The 26,846-nt window shown below is 42.6% G+C and overlaps 1 protein-coding gene across 7 annotated transcripts; it reads right to left on the reverse strand.

Moving 5' to 3' along the window:
- Positions 1–5,240: 5,240 nt before the first annotated feature.
- Positions 5,241–25,891, reverse strand: Spf45 (splicing factor 45). 7 transcript variants are annotated; one of them, XM_045766332.2, is made up of 11 exons: positions 25,823–25,891; positions 21,794–21,849; positions 21,464–21,584; positions 20,501–20,617; positions 15,946–16,060; positions 15,663–15,744; positions 12,189–12,277; positions 11,469–11,611; positions 9,576–9,803; positions 7,574–7,748; positions 5,241–5,563 (listed from the first exon to the last, which is right to left on the reverse strand). In XM_045766332.2, the coding sequence occupies exons 2-11, from the start codon at positions 21,826–21,828 to the stop codon at positions 5,457–5,459; spliced, it is 1,212 nt and encodes a 403-aa protein (XP_045622288.1). In that variant the 5' UTR covers positions 21,829–21,849; positions 25,823–25,891; the 3' UTR covers positions 5,241–5,456. The 7 variants fall into 7 exon arrangements, with proteins under 7 accessions (XP_045622288.1, XP_045622290.1, XP_069179381.1 ...); XM_045766334.2 differs by having other exon boundaries at positions 21,790–21,849; positions 25,823–25,880; XM_069323280.1 differs by having other exon boundaries at positions 21,725–21,849; positions 25,823–25,862.
- Between the last annotated feature and the right edge of the window lie 955 nt (positions 25,892–26,846).

Genomic DNA, 26,846 nt, shown 5'->3' on the forward strand with positions numbered 1-26,846 from the left:
CTCTCTCTCTCTCTCTCTCTCTCTCTCTCTCTCTCTCTCTCTCTCTCTCTCTCTCTCTCTCTCTCTCTCTCTCTCTCTCCTGCCTACCGAAGAAAAGGGCTGCAACACTTAAGAGAACAGGCAGACACACGAACCCCTCGATAATTCGGATGATAGTTTAGCTGCAGGTGAAGCTCTGTACAGGACCATTCGTGAGTTAGCTAAGCTAGCGAATGAACATGAGGCCCTAAGTAAAGTTCCTTGTAGATCTCACTATAAGGATCCCCATTTGGATTATTGTAGCCATGCATGGAGACCTCATCTTCAAAAGGATACAGCTGCTCTGGTGAAAGTGCAACACCGGGCAATAAAAATCATTCCAGAGCTAAGTCAACTCTCGCATCAGGAATGATATATGGGGCCACAAGGCTAACAACACTACAAACCATGCATGATAAGGCTGATCTCGTAGAAACTTTTAAAATAATGAACAATTTGGGGAATATTGACCCGGACAGACTCTCCAAAAGGTCAGATGTAACACAAACAAGGAGCAAAGGTGTCAAGCTCAACAACCCACAATGTAGGAGTGAGAACAGGAGATTCCTTTTCAACATCAAGGGAGCCGGTCGGCCGAGCGGACAGCATGCGGGACTCCTGGGTTCGATCCCAGGCGCCGGCGAGAAACAATGGGCAGTTTCTTTCACCCTATGCCCCTGTTACGTAGCAGTAAATAGGTACCTGGGAGTTAGTCAGCTGTCACGGGCTGCTTCCTGGGGGTGGAGGCCTGGTCGAGGACCGGGCCGCGGGGACACTAAAAAGCCCCGAAATCATCTCAAGATAACCTCAAGAGGGGTTATAAGCCCATGGAATAGTTTTATAAGCAGATGGAGATCGAAGCAAATAGAAATATAGCTGAGCAGAGGATAGAACATTGGGGTCCCAGAAGCTATTGCCAGCAGGACAATGGAGTATGGAAAAAGGATATAGCACTATTCGTCACAATCGACTTAAATGTTCTAGGACGGACCGAAATGTCGTCGTCCCTTCACCTTCTAGTGTGTGGTCTGGTCAACTATTCGTGCCAGAAGAGTCCGAGACTTTTTTTGAGCACTTTGAGAAGGTTGGCGGCCTCAAGAGGAATGGGCATAATTGGTCCAGATGAGGTTAACTGGTGCTGCTACAGAGGCACACACACTCAGTTGACACTTGAGGAGTGGTCCAGATGAGGTTAACTGGTGCTGCTACAGAGGCACACACACTCAGTTGACACTTGAGGAGTGGTCCAGATGAGGTTAACTGGTGCTGCTACAGAGGCACACACACTCAGTTGACACTTGAGGAGTGGTCCAGATGAGGTTAACTGGTGCTGCTACAGAGGCACACACACTCAGTTGACACTTGAGGAGTGGTCCAGATGAGGTTAACTGGTGCTGCTACAGAGGCACACACACTCAGTTGACACTTGAGGAGTGGTCCAGATGAGGTTAACTGGTGCTGCTACAGAGGCACACACACTCAGTTGACACTTGAGGAGTGCCAAGACTACTGGATGGTGAAGAATAGTAAACAAATCCAAAAGGGCAGTGACGAGGATTCGAACCTGCGTCCCGGAGCATCCCAGACACTGCCTTAATCGACTGATCTTGTGGAGTTGTTCATTTGATGCATCACGTTAGTGTGATCTCTGTGTGTAGTGAAGAATTGTGCGTCGAGATCATTTCTATTAACCCCTGAAGCTTATTTATAACATTTTACAGAAAGGTGAGGGTCCCGTATTCAGGTTTCTGCCCGGTCACTCATGCCGCAATTTGCACCTGTTAGCAGGGGTCATGGGACCCGTGTTACAGTAACTGGGGTTTCTTAAAGTATCCCCTTTCTCATCTTCCTGCCACCAAAATAGAAACTGGGAAACGCCTCTGGATAGGTTGCGTTTCAATCACTCCTGCCCGACGTATGGTCACTTACGGGAACAGGATCCTGCTCCCAATTATTCTGTCTTATCCTGCCAAGTCTTTCACCTGGTTGATTACCATGATCTTCAAAATTGTTAGTGTCTTGTTTTCCCTACTGTCCCTACCCTGGAAACACAAACCGAAACTGTCTCTATTTCCCGCTTGTTACAACTTGTAATAAAGGTGTTACATCTTGGCTTAACGTGTTTATGACGTATTAGAACGTTGTTACAACTTGCTATATTGGTTGTTATAACTGGTTAGGAGGTATTAAAACTTGTTCGAACGTTGTACCAACGTCGTAGTTTCGGTGTGTGTTTGGGGGGTAGAGGTCGGTTCTCTCTCATTAGCATCCTTGGCGATTCCTTTATATTTGGTATCGTTCGCCATATGTCCTACTGTTCTCGAACTGGCACCTAATGGAATGATATTTAGCACCTCTTGAATACCTTGCAACTTAGGCAATGCTATGTAATCTTCCTAACATGACACCTTCTTTCATCATTACTTACTTGTGAGGACCAATGGAACACTAGAGGATGCCAGGGAACTCCTGTGGAGGTCCTGAGGAGAACTTGGGAGGCCCTGAAGAGAAGTTGGGAGAACCTGAGAAGGACTTGTGAAGGCAGGAGCTTAGGACCTAAAATAAAAAAAGAAAGGAGGGAAGGGCCAGGAGAACTTGAGGGGGGGTCCTTTGCAGCACATTGTGAGCAAAAGGGAGGATGACAAGAAGGCAAGAAAGGGGCATGAAAAGGGTAAGGGAAGCCACGAGAAGGGGGCCCGGGGAATGGCCAGGATGAAACATGTGGGTGAAGGAATGAAAGGAAGTAAAGGAAAGGGTTATCTTGAGGTTATCTTGAGATGATTTTGGGACTTTTTAGTGTCCCCGCGGCCCGGTCCTCGACCAGGCCTCCACCCCCAGGAAGCAGCCCGTGATAGCTGACTAACACCCAGGTACCTATTTTACTGCTAGGTAACAGGGGCATAGGGTGAAAGAAACTCTGCCCATTGTTTCTTGCCGGCGCCTGGGATCGAACCCGGGACCACAGGATCACAAGTCCAGCGTGCTGTCCGCTCGGCCGACCGGCTCCCAGGGAAAATGGGGGAAAAGAATGGGCAGCAAGAACGAGAAAAAAAGCCATGACAAAACCCATGAGCTGTTACTATAGGGAATAACTATGGCTGCCACAATGACACGTACCGACATTTGTCACATTATAGTGTATCATACAAAAGTTCAGGACTTCCAAGTTGCAGTCTTCCACAACAATATATCTTCTTGAGGTTATCTTGAGATGATTTCGGGCCTTTAGTGTCCCCGCGGCCCGGTCCTCGACCAGGCCTCCACCCCCAGGAAGCAGCCCGTGACAGCTGACTAACTCCCAGGTACCTATTTACTGCTAGGTAACAGGGGCATTCAGGGTGAAAGAAACTTTGCCCATTTGTTTCCGCCTCGTGCGGGAATCGAACCCGCGCCACAGAATTACGAGTCCTGCGCGCTATCCACCAGGCTGCGAGGCCCCCTAAATGTATAAATGTATAAACACACATTTTAACAGCTTTCTCTAAACAAGCAAAGAATCATTAAATGAACATATATACATACTTTCCCTCCGTCATAACAATGTAGGGAGCCGGTCGGCCGAGCGGACAGCACACTGGACTTGTGATCCTGTGGTCCCGGGTTCGATCCCAGGCGCCGGCGAGAAACAATGGGCAGAGTTTCTTTCACCCTATGCCCCCTGTTACCTAGCAGTAAAATAGGTACCTGGGTGTTATTCAGCTGTCACGGGCTGCTTCCTGGGGGGGGTGGGGGGTGGAGGCTGGGTCGAGGACCGGGCCGCAGGGACACTAAAGCCCCGAAATCATCTCAAGATAACCAGTACCATAAATGTCTGATCATATTCCTGATATCCTTCCTGGTCTATGTCAATGTATAAGCTAATGTACAACAGATACACATTCAGGTCAATTATAAATGTGCGTCCATTCAGAGGTGTTTTAAGCTTTAACTTACACAGCCTAATGTACAAATAACACCATTATTATGCATTTTACAAACAAATTTCGAGTGAGTGCATATAAAACACAGACCGTACACACGATCTAGATCGATCAATAATATCGAGTTAGCTGCCAGATCGATTATTCATCTATTACAAAAATATTACATTTGTCTACACACCCCCAAACCTTCCGTTGCATTTCTCAAGACTTATACGAGCATTCATAGACAACACTGTGATAACTTGTAATACATGAACAATTAATACTGTCAATAGGCTGATCATGGCATCACACCAATTTCTCCTCATTTATATCACACATTTTACTCCAGCATGTATTACCATACATACATACAGAGAGTGAGAGAGTGTGTGTGTGTGTGTGTGTGTGTGTGTGTGTGTGTGTGTGTGTGTGTGTGTGTGTGTGTGTGTGTAATTGCAGCAGCAGCCACCGTAACTCGAGGTCGCAGCAACCACCGTCACTCGCGGTCGCAGCAACCACCGTCACTCGCGGTCGCAGCAACCACCGTCACTCGCGGTCGCAGCAACCACCGTCACTCGCGGTCGCAGCAACCACCGTCACTCGCGGTCGCAGCAACCACCGTCACTCGCGGTCGCAGCAATTACCGTCACTCGCGGTCGCAGCAACCACCGTCACTCGCGGTCGCAGCAACCACCGTCACTCGCGGTCGCAGCAACCACCGTCACTCGCGGTCGCAGCAACCACCGTCACTCGCGGTCGCAGCAACCACCGTCACTCGCGGTCGCAGCAACCACCGTCACTCGCGGTCGCAGCAACCACCGTCACTCATTATCTAAACTTAATCATCACTCACAAGCAGTGACTAAAACCACAGTCATAAATACAATATTCCCGCCTATTATGAGGTAGAAAGGCATAGAGAATTGTCATGTTCACAGAAAATGGTACCATCCATTTTCTATGTGCGGCGGCTGAGACGCCAGAGAGAGAGAGAAGGTAAACAATAGAGCGTACAGGACGCCCGCCAAGCTTGGTAGCAACTAGTCATGTAATCATATTAAGTATTAAAGTCAGTAACCAAGTCATGACTTTACATCAACCCTACAACCAAGACTTCCTCAGTAACACACAAACACCACAAGAATGAACAAAATTCATTCACTATGTCTCACACGACCACTTCAGTAAGAAACCTCCCACACAAACAACACCAAACCGTCACACAAAATTAAATTCTACATCATACTGAACTTTAACCATCAACCTACTCCATAAATGGATACAAAACTCCAAACTGGATAAAAATTATATATTAAAAATATTGTAGCTTTATTTGCAAGGCAAAACACTTCACAATCGACGAAACAGATATAATTATCAAATTTAAGCATAGCATGTAATCTATTTGTCAAACAATTGCAAAAACTATCTTTATCCCATTTTTTTTCTTTAACTTTATGTCTTTTTATAAATGAATTGGAAAATAATCCTAGAGAACTTTTATGAGTATCCCGACTCTTCCAAGTTCGAGAGTTAATCACAAGCTTCATTGAGTTTGAATGCCTTGAAATCTTCATGGTCATAGAACCCAGCTTTCACTTGGCGTCCACCAAAGAATCTCCCGTTCAAGTCAATTACAGCTGAAAAGACAAAACAAAAAACAAAAAATTTAGCTATGAAAAATTCCATTTGTAGTGTATCATAAATTTTCAGTGTTGCTAAAGTAATTTGAGTAACTGGCTTAAACAATACAATACTCCAGAGTCCAGCAAGAGATTTATTACTGTAACCCCACGATTATCCGGGATTCAAACATCCGGAAAACGCCCTTATACGGCCAAAATCGTTTTCGGATAAAGTTATCACAATATCCGGCCAAAATGGCCACAGGAACCGGATAAAAGCTAGTTTGGCCGGATGAAAATACGGCCATACCGTATTAATCCCGTCTGTGGCTCTAGACGCATGGTGGAGGAGGGGGGTGGGGTGGGTGGTGTTGGGAGGGTGGGAGGGTGGGAGGGGTGCGTCAGGAGGGACCACCTGGGTACAGGAATTACCATTAATTTTAGAACAATTAATCATAGCCAAAAACAAATGAAATAAGTACTAGTAATTATGTAATAACAAATAAATAAGTTTCCTAAAAGCATTGTGCACAGGCTGAAGTTTCCTTAAAAAATATTGTGAATTTTTTTCCTCCTGGCGGCCTACTTAACGTGCTATCGCTGCCCCACCCCAAGTGGACCCATCCAACACTGGTCAACCCATGTGCGTCCGTCCCTCGTGTTATACACAGTGCTGCGCCATTAGTGAAATATTTTTTTAAATAACTTTTTTATTTTCATAGTAACTTTGAACATTTTTGGCCAAGACTATGTCTGGTAGCAGCATCAATCGTTCTGGAGGTGTTAAGAGGAAGAAAGTTGTCCTAACAATTAAAGACAAGTCACTGTTATACACCTCAACCAGTGCGGCCTCACAGTGTTGCGCCATTAGTGAAATATTTTTTTAAATAACTTTCTTAATTTTCATAGTAATTTTGAACATTTTTGGCCAAGAATATGTCTGGTAGCAGCATCAATCGTTCTGGAAGTGTTAAGAGGAAGAAGATTGTCCTAGCAATTAAAGACAAGTTACGTGTTGTTCAACCAGTGAGGCGTCACAGGCAGCCAAGCGCCTTCAACAAGTGAGGCGCCACAGGCAAGCCAAGCTCCTTCAACAAGTGAGGCATTACAGGCAAGCCAAGCGCTTTCAACAAGTGACGCGCCACAGGCAAGCCAAGCGCTTTCAACAAGTGACGCGCCACAGGCAAGCCAAGCGCTTTCAACAAGTGACGCGCCACAGGCAAGCCAAGCGCTTTCAACAAGTGACGCGCCACAGGCAAGCCAAGCGCTTTCAACAAGTGACGCGCCACAGGCAAGCCAAGCGCTTTCAACAAGTGACGCGCCATTACTGTACAGTAATTTTAAGTGTTAATTTTAGTGTTGTGTTAGTATAGGTTACGTAAATTGTTTAAGAATTTTTAACTTCAAGATGTGTGGCATCAATCAAGAAGACGAACACCAACAAGGTAAGTTGAGGTTTCTAGTTGAATATTTAATAATTGTATGTGGCAAGGCAATTCAAATTATGTTGTTTGTAGTATAAAAATAGTTGGAAATGGTCACTTTTGGACTCGTAGGTGAAAAAGTACCATTATCCGAAAAATGTGATAATCCGGCTGGGGGTCCTTCCCATATAGTCCGGATGATCGAGTGGAGACAGTAAGTAAGTAAGTAAGTAAGTGTATATATATATAAAAATATATATATATATATATATATATATATATATATATATATATATATATATATATATATATATATATATATATATATATATATATATATATATACTATTAGCTTATGCAGGCGATGAGTCACAATACCGTGGCTGAAGTATGTTGACCAGACCACACACTAGAAGTTGCAGGGACGACGATGTTTCGGTCCGTCCTGGACCATTCTCAAGTCGATTGAGTCGTTGTACAGTATTAGCTTCACTCACCTTAATGCTTTTAGTAATTACCACAAGTTTCAGACAAAATGTTATATGATTTTTTCACTTCACCATTTTAATTAATTATAACACAACAGGACCTCTTTACTTACCCTTAATGGCCGATTCAACTCTCTGAAATTCTACAAAGATGCGAACGGCTTCTTCAGGAACAGCCCTCGGAATTTCAAAGATCACCACTTGAACTACAGCCCCATATTTCCCATTGCATTCCTCACGCACTTCTGGCTCTAATTCGTCATCCACCTCCCCTGGACCCACCATATTCTGTAATATAATAATTTAACATAATCCGAGTCACTTTACTGTATATAGAGAAATATAGAAGAAACAAATTAAAAGATTAAAGTTGACCAAACCACACACTAGAAGTTGAAGAGACGACGACGTTTTGGTCCGTCCTGGACCATTCTCAAGTCGATAGTCGACTTGAGAATGGTCCAGGACGAACCAAAACGTCGTCATCCCTTCAATTTCTAGTGTGTGGTTTGGTCAACATTTTTCAGCCACGTTATTGTGACTCATCATCTACATTGGAGATTAAAATCAACATTGAATGTATTGAAACAACTCTTTCTATGGGCATTGATAGCTCCCTGTAGTTAACTGCAATCAGATTGCTCCACACACATTATATGAGCACCGGCATTACAAGCCACAATATATACAAACCACAAAACCCTGTTAGACCTTCAAAACCCCTAAGCTCTGATATCAGTCCAAATTATATAAGAATACCACGGTGAGAACTAGAGACTTTGAAACATGATGTGCAAGAGGATAGACCTCAGGCTGGATAGATTTAACGACACTATGGACAACTTGAGAAAAATGAGCTTTGGAACAGGGGGTTCAAGGAGTAAGGATCTACAAATAACATCCCTGAAACAGTCAGGCTGGCATACAGATAGCAATGAATAGCCAAAACGTGACAAAGCAAATGATACACCCTCGGTCGAATGAACAATTCACCAATAACCAAAGGTCCCAACTAGAAGTCAACCACCTGATTCTTTGCCAAAAAAAGGAGGAGAAAGCGGCAGATGAAGGAACCATCTACCTGCATCGAAGGAACAAAGCCCCTGCTTCCAAAGGAGAGAATGAAGCTTCCCAACACAACAACAGAAAGCAAAGACAAAACCTTGAAATAATTATCCTGAACTGAGGAGATGAAAGAAAAACAAAAATTCTATCCAGATACCAAGATGGCTCAGGATAGAATGTGAACTGGAGGTATACAAAATAACTTATGAAATGGTGTTTGGAAAAAAATACTGAACCTGTGAACCCCAACATTGCAAGCCATGGAGTAGAGCGTAACACTCACTCAACAGGCAGCAGGAGACGGTAGAACCGATCATCGGTTTGTAGCAAAACCTCCGTACAACCCTCTAACTCACAAGTAGCGAGTGTGGGCTTGACAGGTCAATCCAGTATGTACCATGCTGTAGATTCACAGGGAAGTTACCAGGACCTGAAGGAGCGTAACCAAGCAGCCCCCCCCCCACCCGGGGCACTAAGGACGCTCGTTGAAAGAACCGACACCAAATGTGGCTAAATGTGGCCCTATGGGAAGCTGGTCGACCGAGCGGACAACACACTGGACTTGTGATTCTGTGGTCCCGGGTTCGATCCCAGGCGCCAGCGAGAAACGATGGGCAGAGTTTCTTTCACTCTATGCCCCTGTTACCTAGCAGTAAATAGGTACCTGGGAGTTAGTCAGCTGTCACAGGCTGCTTCCTGGGGGTGGAGGCCTGGTCGAGGACCGGGCCGCGGGGACACTAAAGCCCCGAAATCATCTCAAGATACAAGATAAACTTGGCTACATAAGGCACCAGTGGTGTGCTGAATGAACAAGCACATGAACTCTTAAGTGCAACCCACAACAAAAACATCCCAAATGCCTCCAACCACAGGCATCACAGGTGTCAAAAGACTCTTGCACTACTCAGGGTGAGCCTCTCTCGTAAATAGTAGCCTGGCCTCTCAGGGCCAAACTCTTGAACACAACAGAGATTCACACTGTCATCACAGTTTAGTAAAATGTGTATTTACTACTGAAGGAGAAAAAAATAGGTTTGCTAATTAACTTACCCTGAGAAGCGCCACTTTAGATGGATTTCGTAGAATGTGTGCCATCTTTGCCTCGGGCTTTTCCGACTGTGGTGTGCGTGTGGGAGGTGGGGCAACAGGGGGCGGCATGGCTGGTGGTCCCGGAGAGTCCTCACGCTCCAATACAATTCGACCCCCTCGCTTACTTGTCTTTTCCACCTCCAGAGCACGAACAATGCCTTGCTCACTTTTACCAAGGCCTTGACCTTCCTAAGCACCAATAATGGAGAAATAAATTAGCTTCACATCCCCATATAATATTCTAGCAAGATGAGCAACGTAGCATATACATTTTAACGACGACAAAATTTGAATTTAAGTTATGATTGCCTACACATAATTGTTCAATCGTATTACTGTATATACTTTGATTTAACCGCTATTTCGGTTTTCTTTTGTCGGGGAGAAGAGGCCCTTAGGCTTGTATGGTTCCTGCTAACCAACAGCTAGCCATTTACGAGGATGCAACCCACAATATTCGTGTAAACACATTTTCTGAGCTAGCCCACTTGATTGCCTCCTTAAGCAATTTCCTGCTTTTACTGATACATGTTCAAACAAACAGATTTACTGGTACATTAAATAAATTAATAATTAATTATTATTATTAAACAGTAGTCAGGCCAAGACAACATTCCTCTCCCAGTACAGTGGAAAGCTTAATAAATTCTTCTACTGGATTACAAGTGAAGAAAGACACGGTATACTCATTATTTTTATCAATCCAACCCAGACTGACCTCCAGTAGGCTCATTTATCTATACTCACAGACTCCAAGCTATACTTGTCAAAAACAATGTCATGGATCTATCTGTTTATTGATAGCTGGCAACCTGGCCACTACCAAAGACTGTCATCACGTACTCACTTAGTTGTACTCAACTAGTTGCCCTTGCGGGGGTTGAGAGCTGGCTCTTTGGTCCTGCTTCTCAACTGTCAATCAACTGGTGTACAGGTTCCTGAGCCTACTGGGCTCTATCATATCTACATTTGAAACTGTGTATGGAGTCAGCCTCCACCACATCACTTCCTAGTGCATTGCATCTGTTAACAACTCTGACACGGAAAAAGTTGCCCTAACGTCCCTGTGGCTCATTTGGGTACTCGGTTTCCACCTGTGTCCCCTTGTTTGCGTACCACCAGTATTAAACAGTTTACCCATATCTACTCCTGTCAATTCCTCTTGTACCAAGTGTCATTCACTTAATGAAGGTAGGTCCCGAAACATTCCTGTTGTTTACCTATGGTGTTATATGCTCTCCTAGGTTGCCTCAACTAATGACCGAGCTTGCATCTAGTTTGGTAATCCTTTTGTACAACCCAGCCTCCTGTTAACAGTTTATATTGCAACTCTGTGCACCATTGTACACATATTCTTGTAATGGACAGCAGAATTTGCTACTACACATATTCATCATTAGAGTCTGGAAAAAAAAAATAAAGCTAAAACCCAAACTTAAATATTCCTAGGCCTATTATAGCACATATATGTACTATATTAGGCCTCAGATAGTGTTATCTTGAGGTTATCTTGAGATGATTTTGAGGCTTTTTAGTGTCCCCGCGGCCCGGTCCTCGACCAGGCCTCCACCCCCAGGAAGCAGCCCGTGACAGCTGACTAACTCCCAGGTACCTATTTTACTGCTAGGTAACAGGGGCATAGGGTGAAAGAAACTCTACCCATTGTTTCTCGCCGGCGCCTGGGATCGAACCCAGGACCACAGGATCACAAGTCCAGCGTGCTGTCCGCTCGGCCGACTGGCTCCCATATGCTCCCGGCTCCCTGTTGCATATGGTTTATATGTGTAAACTATATAACAAATCAGCTTGCATACCCACATACATACTTTTTACAACAATATTAATGTACTGTACCTTAAACCCATATTTTGCCATAATTTTTGCAGCAATGGTGCTACCCAAACCACTAAAGTTGGCTCCTTTACTCGAGCCACCAACAGGGGAAGATCCATCGTCTGCGCCTAGTGACGGAGGTGGTGCAATGGCTGCACCGGCACCTGCTCAATAAAAATGCATAGTTATTTATATATATAAATCTATACTCTATATTTGTACATGTACACATCTATACCAATGTACACATGTAAATGCCACCACAATGAAATATATGAAGTTAAAACATTTTAATTTAATTGTAAGCCTTACACACAGAGATCACACTAACGTGATGCATCAAATGAACAAATCCACAAGGGCCGTGACGAGGATTCGAACCTGCGTCCGGGAGCATCCCAGACACTGCCTTAATCAACTGAGTGCAGGGGGGAGGGGGGGTTGTGTAAAATCCTGGTTTGCGCCTCGGAGAGGCTACGGGATGCAGTAAGTTCAGTAGAACTTCGGTTTCGACCCTTTTAACCCCGTCGTAGCTCAGTCGATTAAGGCGGTGTCTGGGATGCTCCCGGACGCAGGTTCGAATCCACGTCACGGCCCTTTGTGGATTTGTTTAATTGTAAGCCATTCCAGATATTGATAATGTTTCAGTTATATATATGCCAAACATTCCCTTCTTATTCTTGAAATTATTTCACCACCTCAGAAGCACCTCAAGGCAACCCATTTTGGTTGGTTACTTACCTCTTCGTGGTCGCTCTTCTTCCTCCTCCTCCTCCTCCTCTTCGGGCTCTCTTAGACGTGCAAAGCCTGTTGCCTCTTCGCTACTTCCTCTAAATCATAAAAATGTTGTGAGTTATAACAATAACAACGAGACATTTTGATCACAGTCCAGCAAGAGAGGTATCCGCAGCCCCCTATTCCAAGCGTATCTTGCAATATATAAACAATATTGCGAATATTCACAATATTGTGAATACATGTCTACCTACTTGGTAGGTTGACAAGTAGATATAGACAAGTAACTTCTCTACTTGGTACACAAGTCTACCAAATAGACTTGTGTACCAACTCTACTTGTACTTGGTAGACATGTACTAAACTTTACTGAAAATGATATTGTGCCAATAAGAACTTGTAGCATAACTAAGAGATGTGCATGGTGAGCTGCTTATAAAGAAATAAGGTGACCTGATAAAACCCCTAACTACCAAAACATCATCAATAAAGTCTACTCTCTAGCTGGCTGGACGGTAGAGTGATGGTCTCGCTTCATGCAGGTCGGCGCTCAACCCCCGACCGCCCAAGTAGTTGGGCACCATTTCCTCCCACCGTCCCAGGGGAGCCGGTCGGCCGAGCGGACAGCACACTGGACTTGTGATCCTGTGGTCCCGGGTTCGATCCCAGGCGCCGGCGAGAAACAATGGGCAGAGTTTCTTTCACCCTAAGCCCCTGTTACCTAGCAGTAAAATAGGTACCTGGGTGTTAGTCAGCTGTCACGGGCTGCTTCCTGGGGGTGGAGGCCTGGTCGAGGACCGGGCCGCGGGGACACTAAAAGCCCCGAAATCATCTCAAGACAACCTCAAGATAACCATCCCAAATCATTATCCTGATCCCTTCCCAGTGCTATATAGTGGAAATGGCTTGGCATTTCCTCCTGATAATTTCCTTCTCTGCTTAATGTTTTTCTGCACTGTCGCAGCCCATCGTACTTTGTAGAACAAACAGTCTCCGTGGTGTAGTGGTAAGACACTCGCCTGGCGTTCCGCGAGCGCTATGTCATGGGTTCGTATCCTGGCCGGGGAGGATTTACTGGGCGCAATTCCTTAACTGTAGCCTCTGTTTAACGCAACAGTAAAATGTGTACTTGGATGAAAAAACGATTCTTCGCGGCAGGGGATCGTATTCCAGGGACCATAGGATTAAGGACTTGCCCGAAACGCTACGCGTACTAGTGGCTCTACAAGAATGTAACAACTCTTGTATATATCTAAAAAAAAAAAAAAAAAAAAAAAAAACAGATACAATACTCAATACATGCAGCACCCACCTCAGATCAAATGTATCTCCTGGAAAAAATCTATAAAATATTAGGAGTTAAGGAATGACTGTACGAAACTGACAGAATAAGTTTCAGATTAACACTTTCGCGCTATCTGGACGCGCCGGCGCGTCCCGTTTCGTCTAACGCTAACGCATAGTGGACATAAAGTTGAGTCCTCTTTTAAAATATTTGTATAAAATTCAATTTCTATCCGATTTACTTTGGGTTTGTTTCAAACTGCGCGCTATGAGGCTCTCTTTCTCACCACTAGGCTGCATGGTACAATAAGTTCATGAAAGGTGTGGATAACTTCGATCAAATGGTATTTTGTCCCAAACGGGTTGCAGGTGGGTGACTTTAGCCGTTTATACTGGTAATGCTTCCCCCATATCATGTATTATATGCATATGTCTGTTTAGGGAATTTTATTCCGATCAATATACAACCAAAAATAACTGTGTGCAACAAGTATAAACTTGACAAACATAACAAAAGTAAAAACATTTCGTGTGTGTTTGACGCTCACTGATATGTTCCAGCGTTGTTTTATATTTGGCGCTATTCTAACTTACGCTTTGTTGATATTTTTTACCTATGGGCACATAGAACATTCTATTGCGAACACATTGACACAAAAATGAATGACGTACATAGAAAATTAATGTCATGAGAGTGAAATAAGTATAAACTTTCAAAGCGCCGTGCGTCGTCCCGTCACCGATACCGGGTAACAATTTCACAACTTCCCACACTCTTGCGGGCGGGCCGCATCATTATTCTACGCTTATATTCATATCACCGTGTTGGGAATTTCATTGCGAGTCCATTGATACCAAAATTAACGCTGTAGAATAAGTGTGGAGGTGATTACAATCCCAAGAGTAAAAACATTTTGTTGCTGATGGGCGCTCACGGCGAGTCATCTTCGTAGTTATTTATTTGGTGCTGGTATCCCTATACGTTTCGTGACTTTTTTTACTGATATTCTTCTAGAGAATTTTATTGCGAACACGTTGGTACCAAAATGAAATACGTAGCATGAGAACTAAGGTCAGAAGAGTAAAAAGAGTATACACATTTTTGTTTTTACGCTTAAGCGATAAAAACGCTGCGCGCACATTCGGTTGGCTGAGTGACCTTTGCGGAAAGCGCGAAAGTGTTAAGAAATCCATGTGAAAAATAATTATAAATATAAAACGTATGTGTAAAATGTATGATTTTGTACTTAAGTCTCTGATCACATTTAGCCAAACAATACTGTTGCCAAGAGTATGTCTATGCACTAACCCTTACACTGCTCCAATTGCAATAGTTTTCTTTTACCATTTGATTTGTCGCCTACTTATCAGGCACACCTTGATGCACAAACAAAGTAGCATCCTAACCCCCCCTAAACAGCTGCACAGTTTAGACTTGACCCTAAACAGCTGCACAGTTTAGACTTGACCCCGAAACAGCTGCACAGTTTAGACTTGACCCCTAAACAGCTGCACAGTTTAGACTTGACCCCTAAACAGCTGCACAGTTTAGACTTGACCCCTAAACAGCTGCACAGTTTAGACTTGACCCCGAAACAGCTGCACAGTTTAGACTTGACCCCTAAACAGCTGCACAGTTTAGACTTGACCCCTAAACAGCTGCACAGTTTAGACTTGACCCCTAAACAGCTGCACAGTTTAGACTTGACCCCTAAACAGCTGCACAGTTTAGACTTGACCCCTAAACAGCTGCACAGTTTAGACTTGACCCCTAAACAGCTGTACAGTTTAGACTTGACCCCTAAACAGCTGCACAGTTTAGACTTGACCCCTAAACAGCTGCCCAGTTTAGACTTGACCCCTAAACAGCTGCACAGTTTAGACTTGACCCCTAAACAGCTGTACAGTTTAGACTTGACCCCTAAACAGCTGCACAGTTTAGACTTGACCCCTAAACAGCTGCCCAGTTTAGACTTGACCCCTAAACAGCTGCACAGTTTAGACTTGACCCCTAAACAGCTGCACAGTTTAGATGTCAAGTCAGACGGATCAATTGAAACTTACAACGCACCAATGGGCAGAAAGGCCAAGATCACAACCATAGGTCACACTGACCCAGTATCGTCAGCATTTTAAGCTGGCAAACTGTTATTACCGTTAACATTGCTGCCGTTATTACCGAGCAGCCGATCTTACCTGTCCCTTCTCTTCCTCTCTCTCTCTTCTCTCTCCTTTATTCTTGTTTCTTCCTCTTCTCGGTCTCTCTTCTCTCTCATTTCTAGAAACATATATATAGTACGGATATATCAGTTTTTTTTTAAGAGATATACTAATGTCTGCAGTAATATCCAACTTAATATAACCATTAATGCAGATAAAGCAATACCGTATATCTTTCTGCATAAGCTATTTAGAGAAAATTAACAACCTACAAAATTGCATAAATACACTAATACAAAATACACTAATTGTATTTTACCTTTGACGACTTTCTCATAGTCATTGGGCCATATTGGGTCATATTCATTGACAAATTTCCATTCGGGGTCGCTGGAGCCAACATATGGCGCGGTTCCTGTAGTTCTTGCAAATTCCTGATATTCAATGACTATGTTAGGAGGAAATATTTGCAAACAGAAAAGAAAACAAACATCCAGTGTCTTAACCAAATTTAAATATGCTTCAATTACACAAAAAAATTGTACTAGAGACATTTAAAATAATAGTACACAGATTACAAAATTTTACAAGTGATAGTTTGTACCAGTACATCAATTAATGTTAACAGTACATGTAATACCACTGCATTTCCACTGAACTAATTAAGTTTTGTTATAAACAACAAGGTCAGCCAATTTGACAGACTGAACAGCGCAATCGCTAAAATGTTGTTATTTTTCTAGTACAATACAGTACTGTATTCTTACGACCTGCTTCATTTTATTATGTATCAATTAAAAATATGCGAAAAGACTAAAGCAAATTAAATTCTATATAGCAAAGATCCCATAAAAGATGCACTACCGCTTCTCAATCTTACACTACATTTTTTTTTTATTATTTTCTAATACAGACGTGGCCACACATTTACAATGCTAACCAGCATATATACATTTTCTTCTGTCCTCCATGGACAGGGTTAGAGAAGTGTTAAACATATAGTTCAAGGGTTTATTGAACACTCAACCACAGAAGGTGATTCGGTGCTTTTAAAATGCTAAGCTAACCTACATACGTAAATACATAGATACACAGATTTATGTATGCCCAGGATAACTTTAATCTTCTTAAAAAAAAAACTTAGTATTTTCCTAGATATTAATTACAAAATGGATATTATAACCAAATTGTATCTATTAATATATACTCAATAACTCTGCAAGACCTCAATCCTCAGGCAAACATATTCACATCTGCAGAGAATACGTCACAATACTGCGGCCGAAAGCCAATAACCCAATCGGCACATACAAAAGGAAAGCGACAACATTTCAGGACGTCCTAGACCCTAACCAAATCGAAACATTGTCACTTTCCTTTCTCTTCATGTGTGCGTTTCGGGTTATTTTTTTCATTTCTAGTGGCACTATCTTGGGCACATGAAGCTCATGGCTAGTTAAGGGGTCCAATGTGTACATGTGGTTCTTATGTGTTATCTTGAGGTTATCTTGAGATGATTTCGGGGCTTTTAGTGTCCCCGCGGCCCGGTTTTCGACCAGGCCTCCACTCCCAGGAAGCAGCCCGTGACAGCTGACTAACACCCAGGTACCTATTTTACTGCTAGGTAACAGGGGCATAGGGTGAAAGAAACTCTGCCCAATGTTTCTCGTCGGCGCCTGGCGCCTGTGTACTGTATATTAAAGACGAGTATTGTTCCTATAGTGATGACTTTTTTACTATTATTTATATATACACAAGTGTTCTTACATTCTTGTACTCACCTAATTGTCACCTAATTGTGCTTGCGGGGGTTGAGCTCTGGCTCTTTGGTCCCGCCTCTCAACTGTCAATCAACTGGTGGGTAAAGCTACTAATATGCATAGCATTTCGGGCAGTTCCTTAGTCCTTATTTTTCCCCGGAATATGACCCGTCATAATCGTTTAACAACCAGGTTACCAATTCACTGCTGGGTGAACAGAGGCTACAGTTAAGGATTGGCACCCAGTCAATCCTCCCTGGCCAGGATACGTACCCTAAGCCAAAGTACTTGCGAAGCGCCGGGAAAATGCTTTACCACTGCGCCACAGGGACTGCTACTTCAATGCCTTAACCACTGCACTGCACAGAGCGCAGTTTAAATTGCACTTTAAATTTAAATTGACTTCAAGGCACCCGATCGGGGGTGTGCACCATATGGTGTTTTTAGGTATTGGGAGCGATTCAAATCTCCCACGGCTACACAGGGCTCACTTCCTGTGCCTCACAACTCCAGTAAACAGACGCCATCTAGAAAAAAAATTGTCAGCTTCTGTACTCGTTGAGAGAGCGACCAAGGCTGGCGTATGCAGCAACAGCTCACAGCACCGTTGTGCAGCTAGGGGGCCACAGCACCACTTAGTAATGATGAATAAAATAGGTAACTGTAATTATTTTGCATTGATAGTGTCATAGATGATCCTGACTGTGATAAAGACTATGTACAACATTCAGATATCAGTGAATACAATGTTAGTTATGATATTCACAGCCTGAGGCAAAGACACATCACCCAGCCATTGTTTCCTACATCTACGCATCATGAAACATCCTCATGTTCCTTCACAATATAATCTTGAGGTTATCTTGAGATGATTTCGGGGCTTTTTAGTGTCCCCGCGGCCCGGTCCTCGACCAGGCCTCCACCCCCAGGAAAGCAGCCCGTGACAGCTGACTAACACCCAGGTACCTATTTTACTGCTAGGTAACAGGGGCATAGGGTGAAAGAAACTCTGCCCATTGTTTCTCGCCGGCGCCTGGGATCGAACCCGGAACCACAGGATCACAAGTCCAGCGTGCTGTCCGCTCGGCCGACCGGCTCCCACTTCAACCCTGTTGAAATGGATTCATATTCAGGATTTTGTGACAGGAATGTGGTAACAGCAGCAGTTTTGTAGCTAGTTATAGTGAGATGTGTAGAATATTGGAGGCATTGTCTTGCATCATGTGACTGCTAGCGTCATCTGCTTGTGGCTCCGTGCTGTGTTTTGATTTCATCACCATACCCACCAGAAATGCTTATTAGTATGTTATGGTGCATATAAATGTTGACAGTGATACTGTATATAACATGTGTATATAGTGTAATAACATTAAGAACACAGTTTGCTTGATCTAAAAATATAATATACGTGTCACAATACTCGAGCCCCATATTTGTTAGAATAGCGATGTTCCACACATTAAACTATATAAATTCCACAAATTACACATTATTGAATAACACTTTATCCCGGTAACGACACAGCATTGCGTTGTCCATTTAGTAAATGAACGTCCGGTAACGATGCAGTATTGCGTCGTTGGCGGTGGCAAATTCGCGGCGGCTTCGGGAGGGGCACGCCTGCGGTTTTGGACATTATATGCATATACTCCTGTAGGGGAATTTCATTACAAATACATTGATATAAAATTAAAGACCTAATACCAGAATTGAGGTAACAAAATTGAAAAGCGTATACCCATTTTATTAGCGCTGACTGGAGTGACGCTCCTTCACTTTCTGTTTGCTGTGGGCAGTATGCCGGGCTTCTGGACTTTATATTTGTATATACGCCTGTATGGAATTCTATTGCGAACACAATGATACCAAAATGAAAGACTTAGGACGAGAATTGAGATGTCCAATGTGAAGAGAGTGTACACATTTTTATAGCTCTTGTGCGCTCCCGGGTAACACGCTCTCACTTTCTCGCCGGGCTTTTGGGCTTTATATGCATTTAGTCCTGTAGAGAATTCTATTGTGAACACATTGAAACCGAATTGAAAAACCTAGGACGAGAATCGAGATGACAAAATTGAAAAAGAGTACAGTATATACTTTTCAGTATTACTGCGCTTTCTAATGTAATGAGAGGCGCCTTGGGGTGGCGCAGCGCTCTCTGGTAACCTTGGCCCACTTTCCTATTGTCGGCGGGTGGAGTGCGCTGTGGTTTTTGACATTATATGCACATACTCTTGTATAGAATTCTATTGTGAACACATTGATACCAAAATGAAAGACCTAGGACGAGAATTGAGGTGACCAAAGTGAAAAGTGTACACATTTTATTGCTCTTGCACGCTCCTTGTTAACTCGCTCTTACTTTCTCTGTTTGCTGTGGGTGGTAAGCTGGGGTTTTGGAGTTTATATGCATATATTCCTGTAGAGAATTCTATTGCAAACACATTGATACCAAATTGAAAAACCTAGGACGATAATTGAGGTGACAAAGTTGAAAAAGAGTATACGTTTCAGAATTACCATGCACTCCCGCGGAATGCCCGGACCCACCCTGGATAGCGCGGGGCTTGCTCACTCAGAGTGCTAAAGTGATAATATTACTGCAAAAAAAAAACTAAACATGTATAAAACCATTCACAGACACTGAAATAATTACATAAAAAAAATTGCGTTGAATGTAATGAAACACCATTTTCTGGGCGAGTCCCGGAGGCTCCCCGGAGGCTCAAGGGAGCCGGTCGGCCAAGCGGACAGCACGCTGGACTTGTGATCCTGTGGTCCTGGGTTCGATCCCAGGCCCCGGCGAGAAACAATGGGCAGAGTTTCTTTCAACCTATGCCCCTGTTACCTAGCAGTAAAATAGGTACCTGGGTGTTAGTCAGCTGTCACGGGCTGCTTCCTGGGGGTGGAGGCCTGGTCGAGGACCGGGCCGCGGGGACACTAAAAAGCCCCGAAATCATCTCAAGATAACCTCAAGATAAGATAACCTCCCCGTAAATTCTCCGGGGAGCCGTAGGAGCTTTCCCCAGAAATGTATCTGGGGCAGCCCCTGCCATCACCCCCATTTCTCCCACACAAAAACACCTTACACAGTATGTTTAAGGAATAACCAACCTTCTGTCCCTGAAAAAATGATGGAGGAGTATTTTCATCATCCTCGCGCCTTGACTTTAGATCAATTACTGGTGGTAATTTGGCGCCAGTCCCACGTCGAGTCTGGTCTCGCTTTGGCTATTCGGGTAAGATAAAATATAAGCAAAAACAGTAAACAAATAAGTATATATATATATATCTGCAAATTCAACAGAAATACGGTATGTATACAGTCAAAATTGATTAATACACGTTTTTATAGATTCTTGCATAATAGCTTGACTATTTCATTCTATAAACCCCTTGCAAGTGACGTCATACCATCATGTGCATTGAGGGCAAGGGGAGAGGGTGTGTGGTGGTAAACCACCAGAAATGCATATACAGTATAGTGTATATGCATCTCAAATATATCTTTTCTGTGATTTAATATAATTGTATTCATTTAAAAGTACTGTAATATACAGTACTGTATTTTTACTACACATCATTCTATTAAATGCAGTAACATATATAGAAATAAACATTTTATACCAGAATATGTGATTAAAGTTGTTATTCATGGCTAACACAGTACATACAATATTTATGAATTTAAAATTGTGAAAATTAATGGTTGTCCACTTAACAACTGTTAACCCTGGCATGATCAAATTGAACATACTGTATCCACATTTGAAACACGAACTTATAAATGTAATGATATGTAATCAAAAGAAATTATCAGAATTTAAATAAATCAAACGAAACAAATTTAAGCCAGAGAAGTCGATTGGCGTTTTAAATGCATTTATGAAAGTTTGCTCCAAAAGCTGCAATGTTTAAATAATTGAACTGAAGTCAGTGCAAGAGTTTAACCCTATCCCCAGGAAACGTTTATTTATGATTTCGAGTATATACGACATACGCAATTGTATGTACATACAGTACATACAATTTTATAAATATACACAATTTTGAGACACTGCACAATTTTATACATACTGTTGTGATCGTTGCCTTTTTAAAAGCAAGCTGATTATGCATAAGTTTGATGCCCGACGCCCATCCTGAAGCGCCCGACGCTTTGTCCGTGTCAATATCGTCATACAGCGACATATCTGGACTGTAAAAGCAAGGCACAGTAGATATATTTTCATACATTTTTTGTAATGAAAGGTAAGGAATAACTCGGCTCTAACTAAAGCAAAACTTGATCTCTCCTAATACAAAGTTTTAGAAAATATTCGTCACTGTGCTACATGCTGCCTTTACTGAAGTTGGCCCCACACATAGTGTTCCTACAGAGCCAAGACTTGTGTTGGGATTACTGGCTTTTTGGCTGTTGAGGGCTGAGAGCTGGGCCACATTCTGCTAAGTACTTTTCTCTCCTGAAATATACAAAAAAAGGCCACGCTTCAGCAAAAGAGGAGTCAATTGTCACCGAGATTATTATGTGGGGTTGCTATCGTCAGTCTGCACCTCCCCCTCTCCAGTTTCTTGCTCAAATATTGGCATTAATAAAATAATAAGAAGAGCAATCAATAACATTTTCCATTTACATCAAAATAAATCAAGTCTGAAGATGCACACAATTAGCTTTGGATCACTTTCTTCTGCACTGCAAGTGTATCTATCCACCGCGTTCTTTCCTAAAGATTGTGGTACAGAGTACTGTACAGTACTCTGTACTTCTGTAGAGAATTCCTGTTTGTGAAACTTTAATCTATACTTTATTTTTATTAAGAATATTTCCAATCTTCACGCATAAAAGGTTATTTTCATCCCTTAAATTCAAATTAACCCTGAACTTCCCCATTAGGCTTACTGTATATGAACAATTTTACACTGGTAAAAAATAACAAACTTGCATTTCCTTACCAAACATAATCTTATCCCATATACTGTATATATTTTGATTAGCACAATTTATCATACATATGCTGTTTATTATTGTAGTCAAACGACTCAAACTAGACAAAAACAAATTTGGGGCAGCGTTACAAGAGTGAACTGATTGATAGAGAGTCCATTTATCTACATCTTAAAATGGCTTCTTTCCTCTGCGAACTCCCTTTTCCTGAGGCTGACAGCCTCAGGAAAACCTTTACTGAAGCTGAAACTGAAGAGCCCTTTAACCGCTGAAAACTGGGGACGAAAGACCTGGAATGCTTGCTTGGCTATTTTCTTTTAAGTGAAGTCATCACTACTTGCTGTAACCGAGGAAAGGTTGTGCGGAAAAGAAGAGGATTGCCTTTGCAACTTTATGTGAGAAATTAAAGAGCAAGAAACAAGACAATTAAATTGGTGCTACTACCTCCCGAAGGAGAGCGGTGTGCATCTTGAGCAAGGCTGACAGGGGCCGGAATCACAGGCCTCAAAGCCTCAACATCCAGAGCGAAACCCAGTGACACCGCACTCTCACAGAGTTGCTTGGAAAGCCTCTCCATGAGGACCCAAACACACAAGATCGTCGCCAAGTGCAAATGTGCCCTGTTGCCCTCGAACAGCACAGGCAGGCGCATATGGATCTGCCTCTTGAGCACTTTTCACTTTGAACCACTGCCACGAGTTCTCCTTTAGCTGGCACTCCTCACACTCGCTCTCTAATCTATTTAGCCATTTTTTCCATCTTAATTAAGAAACCTTTGCCTCCCCTTCCTGTCTTACCCTTACTACTCCTAGGGAGTAGTAAGGGAGCCGGTCGGCCGAGCGGACAGAATGCTGGACTTGTGATCCTGTGGTCCTGGGTTCGATCCCAGGCGCCGGCGAGAAACAGTGGGCAGAGTTTCTTTGACCCTATGCCCCTGTTACCTAGCAGTAAAATAAGTACCTGGGTGTTAGTCAGCTGTCACGGGCTGCTTCCTGGGGGTGGAGGCCTGGTCGAGGACCGGGCCGCGGGGACACTAAAGCCCCGAAATCATCTCAAGATAACCTCCCCGGGAGGGGGAAGGGGGAGCCCCAGACCCCCACGCCAGCGATCCACCCTGCAGTTCTGAGGCTGGATATCAAAATACGTGAAAACCGTCGACCAGAGGGAGGTAAATTTACCCGAGACCATCATCTCTAGTGGCAGGATGATGGCAGCATGTCAAGAGGTAATCCCCATTCCTGAGGATATTTCCTAGTCACTTTTGAACTGGAGTATTGTCCTAGCATTCACAGCTTCATAGGATTCACAGCTTCACAGATTCAACAGGTTTATTACCTTATGGATAAAAAAAAAAAAAATTGTTGTCTGTCCAACACTGTGTTGCTGAGCTTGAAGCTTTGACACTTTAATCCCTAGACACGTCCAGGGTTCGATCCCCAGCGATGGCGGAAACAAATGGGCAGAGTTTCTTTCACCCTGATTCTCCTGTTAACCTAGCAGTAAATAGGTACCTGGGAGTTAGCTGCTACGGGCTGCTACAGGCATCCTCTATTTATTATTTCATATGGGTGAGACAGCTCCATATGGTTGCAATGAGGTATACTGAGGAAATGAGGTTCCATTATAAAGCAATCAATTGAAGCATTATCGTGCATTACAGCCTGCCAGCATCTGTGGGTGGCACATTGGTGGCTTACACCTTTATCTCTATGTATACTTTTGCCCATATGGTACCAATTAGGAAATAGAATAATAATTTAAATAATTTATTGTGTTAGGGGACAGGTAGCCAGTTTATGCATATAGTATATATATTAGGCTTTTATCAAAGTTCCCCTCCCCCTAAGGTCGAATTACTGATTCTCCCCAGGATGCAACCCCACAACAGGCTGACTAACATCTAGGTACCTATATTACTGTTAGGTGAACAGAGGCATTAGGTGATATGAAATGTGCCCAACCATTTCTGTCCCTCCCAAGATTTGAACCCGGAATTCTTGATTGCGAGTCGAGAACAAACTCGACTATACTATTGGGACCCTTATACATCATCACCCAGAGCCCAACACTCGTTTCAAAGCGTTATATGACAAAGAGTACTGGGAAGACAGGACACCACGAGCGTAGCTCTCATCCTGTAACTACACTTAGGTAATTACCATTCTATATCATGTTTCTATGGTTTTCACTGGTCTATATGGTTGCAATGAAGTATACTACATAAACCAATCATCAACTGAAACATTATCATGAATTATGTGAATTATATATGTGATTTATCAAGTTATTCAACACACATACTCTTGTAAATAAAGAGAAACCAAGTGATAAATAATCAAAGAAACATCCGAGGAGAACACAGGAGTCGTGTCTCGCATACCTCAGTACAGTATCAACAAAATCGGCATCGTGTGTTGACAGATGCCAGACTACATAGCTGCCACCATACAATATTTCAGAGCACCTTCATCACCACCTCCCCCCAACCCCTACCACCTCTCTTCATTACCAACTATAAATATTTTTTAAAAATTTAATATTTTTTTTGGTGGGAGCTTCCCTCACCTCCACCTCCAGTAAAAAGATAAATATCCACTTATTTTCACGTTTAACTTACATTTTGCATACAAATTAAAATATTCTATAATTAACAATTATTTTTTGAAAATTTTATATATATTTTTGCCGCATAGGCAGCAATGAGCATTTTTATATAGCTGCTGTACGAGGGTTAAAGAAGCGGTCTCAATTAACGGCTTCCAATTTGTTCAGTATTGTGGGTGTCTTGTTGAGATCAACACATATATGGTTGTCATATATATATAAGTCATATATGGTTGTAGTGCTGTTAGTCCTGAGACCCTCAACCTTCCCTAGCATGAGTGAAGGTCGGCGAGGCCCTCAACCTTCATTCTGGGATAATTTTGGTTGCTCTGCACTAAACTCTTTCCAAAGCCATTATTACCTGAAAGCCACCATCTCTAGTTGCCACGGGGACATAAAGCCAGCAGTTTGTCAAAGATTCCCCCCAATGTTCCTAAGGATATTTTTCGATCTGGATTTTGAACTGAAATAATGTCTTTGCATTTATAGCTTTGATGCATAGACAGTTCCATGGGGAATTATCCCCATCCTAGGAAAAGCCACTAGTTCAACCTAAGGGAGATCTCAACACAAGCCTAAGTGCAGGCTTCCTGTCCCCCTACAAAGGGAATTGCACTTTGAATGTGGTTCCCTCCACAATTAAATTAACAAGCTACATATACATACATTCTTGTACATTCTAAAATAGTAAGTATATTAAAGCACATTGGTATATTAAAGCTCTGTTTTTATATATCCTACTTCCTTAATTCGTACACCACCATCAAAGAACTTTTGACTCCTCATCAAGATATCGAGTCTCCAACATTCGTAAAACTTAAATTAGACGCGTTTTAATAAGGAAATCTTTAAAGAATGGGTTAAAAATGTAGCCGCAAGTCACTCACCTACACCAGTGGTCGCCCACGGCCGCCTGTGTTTATGTGAGGGGTCCTCTCTATACACCAAACTTCAGCCTTCCTCTATATAAAACTCGTTTTTTTTAATATTATATATTTCTAATATATGTATTATATATTTCTAATATATATATATTATATATTTTCTCATATACTAATATTAATTTCTAATATTTTTTCTAGTAGTTCTAGTAGTTTTCTAGTAGTTCCTGCCCGAAACGCTTTGCGTAATAGTGGCTTTAGGCATTGTATGTACTAGCTCTATCTATAAAGCCAACAAACTTTGTAAAATCTCTTTATGTATGTACCTTACCTAAATAAAAATTATTATTATTATTATAGTAAAACTTTTTTTCTAATATTATTTATCGTCTTTTAAATTATGTGAATTTGCTTAAGTTATATTTTCATATTTTTGGGTAAAACTGAAAATCATAAACTGCCGTAAAACAAGAAAAAGCTAACTGAACCATAGAAAAATTTAAATAATTTTTGTTTCTATCAAAAAACTTAGGTATACACAGCTTAATGTGTTGCTACGCTAATCTACATGAAAGATTACAGAGTGTAGTTCAAAAACTAGCTTTAAGTCCATCTAATATCCCTATCTCACGTGATCAAATCCGGGAGGTACAGCACATGCTTAGACAGGGGCGTGTGGCTGAGCGGACTGCGCTCTGGACTCATTATCCTAAGGTCCGGGGTTCAATCCCCAGCCCCCTATCTCACGTGATCAAATCCGGGAGGTAGAGCACATGCTTAGACAGGGGCCTGTGGCTGAGCAGACTGCACTCTGGGCTCGTAATCCTAAGGTCCGGGGTTCGATCCCTGGCCATGGCGGAAACAAATGGTCAGAGTTTCTTTCACCCTGATTCTCCTGTTAACCTAGCTGTAAATAGGTACCTGGGAGTACATAGGAGTTAGCTGCTACGGGCTGCTTCTTACGTGTGTACTCACCTAGTTGTGCTTGCGGGGGTTGAGCTTTGGCTCTTCGGTCCCGCCTCTCAACAGT

The sequence above is a fragment of the Procambarus clarkii genome, chromosome 12 (genome assembly GCF_040958095.1).
Source record: "Procambarus clarkii isolate CNS0578487 chromosome 12, FALCON_Pclarkii_2.0, whole genome shotgun sequence".
Lineage (NCBI taxonomy): Eukaryota > Metazoa > Arthropoda > Malacostraca > Decapoda > Cambaridae > Procambarus > Procambarus clarkii.

Coding starts and splice junctions, on each gene's coding strand:
- Spf45 (XM_045766331.2), bottom strand. CDS start 21,622: ATGTATGAAAATATATCTACTGTGCCTTGCTTTTACAGTCCAGATATG. Junction 20,618..21,463: donor AAAAGGCAACGATCACAACA/GTATGTATAAAA, acceptor TTACCCGAATAG/CCAAAGCGAGACCAGACTCG. Junction 16,061..20,500: donor CATTTTTTCAGGGACAGAAG/GTTGGTTATTCC, acceptor ATTGAATATCAG/GAATTTGCAAGAACTACAGG.